Below are 11,890 nucleotides of genomic sequence, written 5' to 3'. Positions count from 1 at the left end.
AAGCATTTCAGATACAAGTGTCCTTCTGTTACATTTTCTCTCATTCTACCCAACACCAACTTCCTTCTGGGGGACAGGAGTATTTAACTGAAGTATTACTGTGGTGTGCAAAGACTACAAACTGACGTTAACCAGTAACCTTTTTTGTACAGCTGCAATAACTAAGATTTGTTGTTGTCGAGGGAAATGTAACTTCAGAAAATGCCTAATTAGCCAATTGGAATGCTGATAGGTGGAAAAAAATATATTAATCATTCTCGATTGTCACTTCCTCACAGTGAACTGCTCTAATTATTTTGGGCGATTTCAGGCATTAGAAAAACTGGGTACAAATGGTAACGGTAAGCTAAATATAGTCACTAGGGGAAAAAAAACTAGTAACTTCCAAAAATGAAATTAAGTCCAGGAATATCACACTAGGGTCTGAATAAATTGAAAGATCTTAAGACCGTGTCTATTTAAAAAAAAAAAAAAAAAAAAAAAAAAGAAAAAGACAGCACCAAAATGGAAACTATGATAGCAGCCAGGGTGCCTAACCTTCATTACGGTGACTTAAGTTGTTCTTGCTTAAAGGTGACCGCAATACATAAATATTACTCTTGCTAAATTAGGCTTCCAAGAGTGACAACGTGATGGGGGGCTGTAACCATGTGACTACACAGAAATCCATATAGTTTCCTTTCTAAAATGTTTGTTAATCCTCTACGTACAAGCTACAAAATAAATATTTAATTCCAAATTCACAAAAGGAAATTAACTTTTACCTTTACTAACAGTTTATAGCACAGGAGTAACTGCAATAACTGATAATGGACATGAATATTTTAAGGTACTCCCATATCCAATGTAAGGTTTCCCTTGCTGTGACAATGGAGTATAAAACACAGGCGAGTTGTATGCAACTTAAAATTTAGGAAATTGATGACATTGACATATGACCCTAAGATCTGGATGACACAAGGAGTTTTAAAAACAATTATTAACTGTATGTTCACTGGGGCTGTGCTCAACAAGCAGTAACATCCAGTCAGGTTTTGAAGATAACCACAATTAACATGTATGAGGCGACTGTACATATAAGTGATTTAATGGTCATTGTTTGCATATATCTTTGAAATCTAGCCTGGATTCTATTTTTCAGTGGATCGATGAGCCCGGCTATAATGCTTAACCACATGTAAACGGATGTAGTCCTTTCCCACCACAGGACGCAAGTATGCAAATGAATCGAAAATAGCTGAGATAAAGGTCCACGAAAACTGTCCTGCTGACTGAAAAAATTATTTGAAATCAATTCTTACCACCTACAAAAGATCAGATGGATCTTGTGTGTTGGATGAATGCCAATGCTGGTTTTCAAAGCTCAATACTGTCTGTGAGTTGTCAATACATTACAGCAATCTAAGATTTGTTCGCTGCCTACACAGTATAGAATGGGAAGCTACTCAGATCTCACTGTGGTGAGCCACTACAATCTCTATATGAAGAGCAACAGCCATGTGTTCCCTCTAAATCAGCTGCACTGGTCGTCCATTAACATAATACTTTGTGTTGTGCAGTCCGTTTATATATATTTTCCTTATTGACACCAATTAGGAGTCTCTGCAATGGACAGGATTCAACTGTGGTATAGGACCTGCAAGCCCCTGGGAGGATGCTTCACGCACAGATGTTAGAAGACGGCAGTTGTACACAGATGTTAGTTGTTGACGTTTCCCTGTGCCAGGAAATGTACATGTTCCATTCCTAACTCACGTTTCTGCCATTGAGCTTTCGGTGTCTGTTTACTTCAGTGTGAAGTCTCCTGTATATACACAATCCTAGGCCAAAGTCATTACAACAAAAATACCTTTCAATAGACACAGAATCTTTAAAATGTTTCTTGTCAGTCCATCTTTTGAATTGTGTAAATTAACTTAACTGTGTTAGGAAACGTTTTCCTAAGCCCATAAATAGAACTTACTGAGATTTGTTAAGTCAGCGTTGGAAACCACTTCTATTAATCCTTTAATGCCACTGTATTTCCTCTTCAATCATTCAGCTCCTTGGCACCACTTATGAAATCAGAATTGGAGCATGATGATATTTTATTGTGGTGTGTCACTGCACATTTTATTTTATTATGAGAATAATGGAGAATTAGAATTAAAACCAAAATAAGTTCAAGTTCCCAAAAGAGTGATGAATCGCACAGTTGTCCCAGATCATCTTTTTTTCGGACAGCCGGCCTTTAACAGGTGTATACATCACGGTATAAACCTTTTTTTCGTATAATCTTAGGTTGCACGGTTGACAGCAGAACATGTCCAGTCGATAAACTCCTATGCAAGGGCCTGAAAATGTCTATGGCTGTTACTGAATCTCCAATGTCTTGCAGAGTGGCAAGCATTCTACCACTGTCAGGACTGCACAGTTCCTTTAAGGTACCACATTCCTCCATAACTCGCACAGCAGTCCTACAAGAAATAAAAGAAAAAACGTCTGTAGCAAAACATAAGCACCCATCTCCAACAAACTAATTTAGGTAAGTGCACTTAAAGTGCACTTCACAATGTAAAATTCTGAGTGCAAAAAGGGTGCAAAAATGTTTATTATTTCAACTTTTTCCCCTCCATTCCACAACGATAATATGAAGCACAATGGTTATGAAAAGGAAAAACAAAAACAATGACATCGCACACATACGGCCTTTACAAGCCAAAGCTCAAAGAAAATAACCAATCATTTTAAAACAAAGGTGGAATATCCTCTGTTCACCAATTAAAAGAAGCCACATCATCCTACTGGGGCCTTTTCATGTTTTTATTAGTTTTGTAGTACTTACTTTTTATTTAAACACCATGAAACATAAGAATTCTTCTTTCATATGTACAGTATTGATTTAGGGATTACTACTACCATTTATGTATTTTTTATAAAAATCAATTTTGCTTAATGCGTTTCAAAAAGGTATGGAATTCTGTCCCACTTTCTGATCATCTTTCTAGTGTTGGAAAGTACACAGAATCACAACGCCTTAATACTGTTGTTTTATGCACGGCCCAACACGTCACTCTTACTCACATAAGTGACTGCAACCCTCATGCATGAAGCATACCTACAGGATGGAACTGGTTGACAACTTGAAGACTTTTGTCAATCACAGTTTTTTTGACAACTGCTTGCAAACATTCCAACTACTGGCAATCGTTTGGTAGCCTCCAACCCACAGATACTGGCTGTGGAACCAAGATACACCCTACTGAAGAGGCCTAATCATGCCAAATGCGATCACGGGTTGCTTGTGTTCCGGTTTGGAGAGGACCTTGCTTGACAGGTCAGGCAGCACTATTACTATTGGAGCAGATCGATGATTGATTTGCATTTAGCTGTGTCTAATCTGGGAAGGGCAAAAGAATGATGGGTTGGAATGTTACTGCGAGTGAATGCCAGTGGTTAAGCTTATTGCAAGCATTCCTCCAATCACCTTTTGTGTGTTTGATTTCAAGGCCTTTGAACTTACAGAAGATCGATGTTTCTTCACTTCTGATGCTTAGTCTTTATTTCTTTGGAAAGGTTGTCATGTGCTGCTTTCATTCACACAACTGCAAGGTGGATACACAGTGTTGGATGATTTGGAAGCTTCTACCAAGCAAGAGTGGAATTTTGCTCTTGGTTAAACAGTTAAGTGGTCTGGTAGTGTATGTGGGTACACAGACCAGGTTACAGTTAAATCTATTCTTAAAGTTAAGTCAGTTGACTACTACACACTAGCAAACATGGAGTTCAAACGTGGGTCCTAACTGTTCACACTGCTTGAGCCATGCACCTGGTTATCGCTGACTGCTATGGGAATGCACAATGCAGCCAAATGCTGGGGTTGAAAGCAATTATAGGAATGAACACAGGTCCTTCAATTCTAAATAGAATCAAATGAATGGACACAGGCAGTCCTCCAGTGTCGACAACAAAGAGGGATTGAACATGATGAACAAGAAGGAAGAAACCTGCATGGACACAGTCCCATAGATGAAATTACCAGTGGAGATCTAAACAGAGCGGATTGTACCTATTGAAGCTAGTGGGCAAGGGTGCTTAACATTAGTGTTTGTGAAAAGTTTCACAAAATACTTGTTGCAGGAGGTGGTAACCCTATCAATATTAATGTAATTTGGATCCAAAACATGGCTTATTGAGGTTTTTTTTTTTAATCGTGTGCTATGGAAAATACTTCAGGAGGTGATTAATGCTTTAAGTACTTTTTTTTTTTCCTTTTAAAGGAATGCTTTACCCATGTTTGTAGCACAGTTATTATCACACCCCTCGCTGAAGCGCAAACTCCCTTCAGCATTTACCAGATCCTGCGGCATCTCACTACACTCAGGTTCCATACTGGAGAAACATATTAGCATCTTGTGTATGCCCCCAAAAGGCAACCGAAACGTACTAGCAGCCCCTTTCTTAGCTCCATCAATTGTCATACCAGAGTGGAGGAAGCACTGGATGTGAGAAGAGCCCAAAGACATAAGAAAACTGAAAGGAACCTCAGCTATTTAATGTCTGATCTATCAAGATGATGATTTCTGTATATCCGTGAGCAGATGGGTACATACTCTACAGAGGCTTGGGGTTCAGGTGGAATGAATAAAGATAAGCATGTGCTTATGAAAAGTCTCCTCAAAATGGCCAGGTAAAGAAATGCGTTACCAAACTCCCACAGCAAGCATATCAATTAAGATAACTTCCGGTGCAGAAAGGGTCTTAAAGCAATAGTGGTATGTCTGAGACAAATAAATAACTTTGGCTAACTGCTCGCAGCTAACTAAGGGCCAGCTAAAATGACTGAGTTGACTGAAGGTATCCTGGGAGAAAGAACTACTAGAATGTACCTGTCATCAATGTTAAATGATAGGACAGTACAAAAATACTGTGCTGAAAACATCATACAGACCCAAATCTCGGAAAACCGGTTTATCCAATCCTGGGTTGCAAAGCGCGAGGTATATTGCGTGAGATTACTCTTATCGAATCTTATAAAGGTCTCAGAAAGTGCAAAACATGAGCAAAAATAGCACGGACATAAAGGTATTCCTTTGACCTACACTTCTAGGCAAACGTTTACATTTAAACTAAAGGAACATACATATGTCCAGTATATCATCAAAGAGCAAAGCTCTCAATCTTTGTTATTTAAAAATCGTACAAGTGAAATTCCAAAGTAGGTATTAAACAATTAGGCAGTATATTAAAAACAGGTGCACATTCATAGCCAATAACGACAAGGGGACAACCAAAGGCAGAAGAGCCCAAGTGTACTTTAAGAATACTACATGTCATTATAGGCAGTTATCCTGTCTTTCCAGGAGTATGTAGTTTACTGGTAGTGCATTTTCTAAATATATATTTAATCAGTGGGTTTGAAGGCAGGAGCTAAGTGGGGCCAGAGGGGTGTTCATCGATATCAATGTATGTTAGAGTGATAAAAGATGGTCTAGCCATCAATTATATGGCAATAATAACATACTGAACACACCGGGCTGAAGATAAATCAATGAAAAAGTAATGAAATGGCTATGGTGGGACAGAGGTACACCTGCGGTGGTCGCACGCCTCTTCACTGTAGCACGTAGATTAACAAATCCAAAATACGCATTAAAGATGCAAGTGGCAAGGAGTGCGGCGTCTGGAAAGGTAAATCCCTAGAGGGCGCAGCCTTAGATGGAGGAAGAGAATTCAGGGTTGGGGGCGGAACTACAGAACCGTCACTGTAAGAGGGCGTGGTTTTGGGATGACCCTTACCGGCTGCGCCACAACAGTAAGGAAGGAAGAGATTACATATTGCAGTTTCAGCCTGCAATGAAATAATCCCAGAGGAATCGCCAATTAACCTTTTGTATACAACAGACCGAATAATCGGGAGGTATTTCTAAAAAGTCGTTTTTATGAGATTTTTCTAAGACATAACAGGGGAAAGGCAATGCTCATGTGAAGTGTGTTCCAGATTCTCAGGACACAACCTCAGGAAGACTGACACGGAGTTCGTCGGTTTGTGTTGCTCGGAATCTCTAGATCAGGGTGGAGACAGCCCTCAATATTTTCATGTTGCTTTGCTCCTCTGTCACTAACCTTCGCTGCACGACCCATGAGACCACCCATAGTGCAGAGTGAGCACTTGCAGGGGAACCAGGGACGGCACCCGCTGCTCACGCTTACCTGCACCAGATTCGAACTTGATGTGATCTCGAACCTCCATACACTAAACAGAAAGGTTGTAACTTTTAATTCCGTCGTGGGTCGGACTGGTCTATAGGTCAGTCAGGTAGTGCCTGACGGACCGCTCCGACAGGACAGTTTGGTGTCCGTCTGTGGCAATGTTTTATGGTCTGCTCGAACGGTTTTTAATGTTGATATCCCGGATATTAAAAAAACGTTGCCTTCAGGAAGGTCAAATACATGCTGTCTTTCATTCTTTACAAAACACTTGTACAGGATGTCTTCACAAGCTCAAAACTTGCACATATGGGCCACTTTTTAGTTACCTGATTCACGAACAGGAGCGACTTTTATTTTGGTGCCCAAGCCGGTTTTCTGTGCCCTAATAGAGTCCGCTTACCTTTAACACTTTATCCACCGACTGCTTGCTCAAATCCTCTCCAAACTCTTGGGTCAGCCGGGCCTGGATGACGTTTCTTCGCACCCGATAGTTTTTAGTAAACAGCTCAAACAAAATCTGACGATGCTGCAGGAAATTGAAATTAGCAGCGAATTAGAATACCCAAATATAATACTCATGAACAAAGAATGTTTTCAACAAAGCTTCCAAAGTACTGCCTGTAAAACATTTGAGCAAATCAGTTATAATATGGGGGGTAAGGGGTTGGGAGGGGAGGGGAGGGGAACGCAGCCCATTCATTCGGGAGGTTTTCTCCAAATCTGCATAGATGCGGTGTAGACTTGGCAGTATCTCAGTTGGAGAACGTGATCCTCAGTAGCCCTCCTGCACCTTTAACTGCAGTCTGGACTTTTATTTTTTTAATAAATGTGATAACGCCTCTGCCATGGGCATGTTTGCTGTTCTGTGCCTCCACCAGTGCCAGATTACACATTGCTCGTGCATGCATTCCAGAGTCAACCAGCGCAGGCTTGCGGCTGCATTCATCAGGGAGAGAAAAATGAACTAGCAGACATGCAAGCAAAACTTAGCAACAACAAAAAAAAGATATATCAGTGTTTAAAGAATGACTGCTATGCTTCGTCAATTCAATCACGTTTTCCCCACTTGCAAAAAAATAGGAAGTATAACATACTAATTGCTAGCCTTCAGTTAGTGTGTTTATATATATATATATATATATATATATATATATATAAAATTTGTTACACAGAACATAGGGTGCGCTGGGTATGCCCAGGCGTGGGTCCCGGGCTCACTATGCCACTGGATTCAAGCTAGTCTGGCAGTTCGGGCTGGACTGTTCCCATGGGGAACAGAGTCAAGACTGATTTGCATATGGCTGGGTCCAAACTATGGTGGCATGGAGAGCAAAATAATTGATGGATTAAACCCAGATCTGTGACTGGGGGTGAATGTTTGATTGGTTCCGCATACCGTCCATCATTTGTGTTTGTTTGCCAAAGTCTTAAGAAGGGACAGATAAGGAAGATTAATTATAATTAATCGGCTGACCAAAGATCCCTGAAAGTATGAGATCCTTAAAAAAATATGGCTGGAAATTATTTTAAGTATCAGATGCTGGCAAAACATCTGAAATAGCAGCAGACTGAGAAAACATATTTTAGACTGATTTGGTCATGGGTGCCAGAAGTGTTTTTTCGATAAAAAATAATTTCAGAAGAGGTTAAAAAAGCTCTGTAAGCAGCACAGGTATGGAACATGGACTCTCATGGATAAGATGTAAGAAGAATAGGGCTCACCAACCTACGATTTTCCAGCAGTACTAGAAGATGCTGTGGGTATTAAGGTGGCCTAATCTATGATGTAGAGGCCCTACTGTCGTAAGTGGCAGAAGAAGGGGGCTTAGCAGTAAATAAGAATTAATGAGACTGTAAGGCTCATCACAGAGGCAATGGCAACTGAAATAGCCGGAAAAGGCCCTATACTAGAAAAGAGAACTGTAACATGGTAAAGTCGTCCTGGCAGATAACATTAAAGGCTTCCCTTTATATTAAGAGCATCAGGTTAGAAATGTTTCTATGTGGTGCTCTGTCATACTTCTGACTCAATAGAGACATGCTTGAAATAAATGTATGGAAAGAGTGGGAGTAGAATAGTAATTGAAAGGGTTGGTGAACCCATTTTAATGGATTAAGTGTATTCGTCCCCAAGTATGTGGGCCTAGAAGAGGAACAAGCAAGAACTTGGTGAGTCTCTCGATCACCCAGGAGCCAGGCATACAAGGACTGATTTCTTATTCAAGTCAAAAGACCCCTGAATGGAGATAATAGAGACAGACAAAAGAGACACTGACTCCTCTAGGTCCCCTCTGCAAGTAAACACTAGGTAAAAACTATGTGGTACAAAGGGGTCAAAGAAAAGCGGGCGGTTTAGGTTCTGTATCAATCTTACTTACCAAAGGAAAATAGCCAATGTAAGAAGTTCCCAATAAAGTGGATGAAGACTAGCTTTGAAAGATCTAGAGCCAATGATGGATAGTCCAGTGGTGGCACTAAACTGAAATGAGTACAGAAACAGACATGCAAAAACCCTCACCTACTACCCGCAGAAGGAAAATAAAAAAGATATTTAAAAAATGCTTGAATTAACCTCAGCCACTGGTAATTATTCAGGGCTACACTCCTGTCTACTGATGTGTGCTCACTCTGGAACCACAGACATTGACTAAACACATTAAATAATTCTTTGCATGGCCAAAAAGGGACAGCCCGAGCAGCCTGGCCAAGTCCGACCTGTATAGGAACACAAAGTAATAGACATTACCAGCCTCGTACGTCAGCTGCAACTTAACTCCTATGGCACAGCAACTATTTCCATCAATTACTTTTTTGTAGTCGAAGTAAATCACCCTCTGCAGTGTGTGAATAGTGGCAGGTGCGGGTACTGTTGCTGTGCCACTGCGACTTGTGCTACAGCTCTCCAATGAGGCCCAAAAAGATCAAAACTGGAGCATGGAGATACTTGCATTCCCAATAAGAGGAGACAGGGCGTGCCACTTTGAGCTGGGCAGTTCCTTTTGGAGCCGTACCAAGACTGAACTGCATGTAGCTGGTTCTCATCGGTAATTGCACACACAAATCAAAAATCAATGGAACGGAATGCACCCTGAGCAAATACCACAAGTTCAGATGAAAAAAAATAAACTCTGCACATCATTTTTTCACCACTGGTAGGAAGAGTCTATAGTGCATTCCAGGGTTCCATACTTTATGACTCACAAGGTACAACTTCCAAACCAAAGTTGCCTAGTAACACCTGGTAATCCAAGAGAGCTACATTTTATCCACTAGTTATTATCATAAACAAAATTGACAAGAAGAGGAATGAAAGCAATTAACTGTGCCCTTGTAATGGATATGTACAGGGTAAGGATGAAATAATGAGTTGGGAATGGATTAAGTGTGCGATACAACAGAACAAACAATGCAAACGGTAATATCTAGGATTTATCGGAGTTTCAGTGACCAAATTGCTAATTGAAAACCATCAATTCTAGGGCAACACCTAATCAGATCGTGTGAAAGTAGGCCAGTATATCCATCTATTGAAAACACAAAACGCCGACAAAAAGAAAATATATATATATACTGCGCTCAATTGAGTCAATTAGGTATTTCCATTTTACCTGATCATATACATCACCAAATTCCCAAAGTGCAAAAACCTTTTGTTCATCTGGTCCAACAGCATAATGTGTAGGAAACTAAAATTAAAACAAAGAATAAATAATTCTTAGGTTTTACTGTAACTACAACTAACATATATTATATTGCTGTACATAAGTGTACATATTTTTAAAATACCATTCAGCAGTTACTTTCAGCTTTCAGCATTATCTGTAACATTTTGCAGCAATACTCCTGCAACTGCTCGCACTTAAATATTGCAGAGATTTTATATAGTGTTAATAAAACTTTTACATACCAAACAAATTTGAAGTCAAACATAATAAAAATCTCAATGTATTAGAGTGCACATAGCATAGAATACATAAGACTCATCCACATAGACATTTGTGCCCCCACCTTTTCTCGTGTATGTGAAGTCCATTTCAGGCATGGCTGAATGTCATTATGCTTTGTCCTAGAAACTAGTGGCCTTATTTAGACAGATGGGATGCACCCTCAAAACTTGGCAGACATACTGTCCGCTGTATTACAAGTGTCACAGCCTATAATGCACTTTGATTACGGGGAGAGTGATGTCAGCCACATTTGCGATGGTATTGCATTCGCCAAACTCAAAGTACTTTAAATAAAAACTGAACACTTAGGCCACCCTGAAGCTCGCTCACTCAGCAAACCAACTTGTCTAAAGGCTACAGGTTCAAAAGCCTTGCAAGTAGAGACAGTCTGATAAAATGAGAAGAATTTGGACATTTTCCTAGATGTTGAAAATGTCCCACCCATTTGCTATCTGTGAGAAAAGGCATGCAGTAACAACAGAAAAAGAGGAATGACTTGGGCGAGTGTGGGGTGACAACAACACTAATGAATATAAACTTCCAATGATTCTGGCACTAACTGAGAGACTAATATATTGCAAGGCTAAATAAGTGAAAATGATAGTGGGCCTGAGCAGCCGAATCTCTGCACGAAAGTAGGTAGCCTGAGTGTCCCTGGCACTCACTGAAGCCCCTCTACACCCTGAAGCTCAATGTGGCACAAACAAGCAAAGGCTGTTGCTTCATTAGATTTATAGGGTTTGCTCCCCTATTTCATTTTGTGCTCAACAAAATTGCAAATACTGCTGCACATTTTTAAATATTTATGTGCCGAAAGGACAACATTTAAATTCCACTACGATTCTGGGTGGAAGAGAGGAACATTTTTACTTAAACACAAAAAAAAGTGAGTGAGCTCCTGTGGGTGCCACTCAGGTAGACATTCTAAGAATAAACTTGTATCTATCAGGAGTCAACAGTTACCCAAAGAGACCTTTTCCATCACCAAGATAAGGGCCAGTAGTAAATGGGAAAAGGTGACTTCTCCTTGGAACACGTAGACAAAGCACTCTGCTGGGATTTGTGAAATATAAGCAGTCATAACAGATAACATTTGTACCGAAGATGACAGTTTTGTTCTTTTTTTTGTGCTCAGTTTTTTCTGTGTCAGAAGAGGTACACATCTGCCTGGAATTTAGGTCTCAGAAATGAACCGGGTTAAACTGCAAGTCCAAGTCAAAGGCATTGTTTGTGGCTTCATTGAGTGTGGTTGCCATCTTTGTGAAACTGATATTTATGCTCTTTGCTTGCCAAATGGAACCCTTGTGAAATAAGTTTCTGCCATCTTTGTGGGGGAGCTTTTTCACATCAGACCAAGTTCTAGTACACTGTTGATATGGACGATGTATGTAACTGAGAGAGAAGATGAATGCATATCCTTTTGAGACTCATTGCACACGCCCAATTGATTTGTTAGGACTTCCTTGAACATTTTTGAAAACTGTTCTGACAGAATCTTTGCAAACCCAAGAGGTCACATTGAGTGACACTACTTATGGTATTTTACTGAGCAACACTAGCTTTGGCGTGCTCCAAGAACACCCAGTAGAGATATACTGGCTTCAAAGAAGCGGCCAAGTTAATGAACCAGGTCATTTAAATCTGCTGGCCGTAAGTCCTTGGTAACACTTTTATGGCATTCTCTTGTGAGATATATTTTAATTTAAAGTTAGGGGCTAAGGCCATTAGCATTGTTGTCAGTTTTCTCTGTT

General features: G+C 40.1%; 1 protein-coding gene across 2 annotated transcripts in view; it reads right to left on the bottom strand.

Moving 5' to 3' along the window:
* Positions 1 to 1,072: 1,072 nt before the first annotated feature.
* POLR3E (RNA polymerase III subunit E) overlaps positions 1,073 to 11,890 on the bottom strand; it is a 205,228-nt gene continuing 194,410 nt past the window's right edge. The window contains exons 19-21 of one of the 2 annotated variants that reach the window (XM_069210303.1): positions 9,801 to 9,878; positions 6,593 to 6,718; positions 1,073 to 2,456 (exon numbers count right to left, since the gene is read on the bottom strand). In XM_069210303.1, coding sequence (XP_069066404.1) covers positions 2,400 to 2,456; positions 6,593 to 6,718; positions 9,801 to 9,878 — 261 coding nt within the window. In that variant the 3' untranslated portion in view covers positions 1,073 to 2,399. The remainder of the gene's footprint in view (positions 2,457 to 6,592; positions 6,719 to 9,800; positions 9,879 to 11,890) is intronic. The other variant, XM_069210304.1, reaches the window with a different exon arrangement.

The sequence above is a fragment of the Pleurodeles waltl genome, chromosome 10 (genome assembly GCF_031143425.1).
Source record: "Pleurodeles waltl isolate 20211129_DDA chromosome 10, aPleWal1.hap1.20221129, whole genome shotgun sequence".
In the NCBI taxonomy this organism is placed as follows: Eukaryota; Metazoa; Chordata; class Amphibia; order Caudata; family Salamandridae; genus Pleurodeles; species Pleurodeles waltl.
This window is presented reverse-complemented; position numbering and strand designations above follow the sequence as displayed.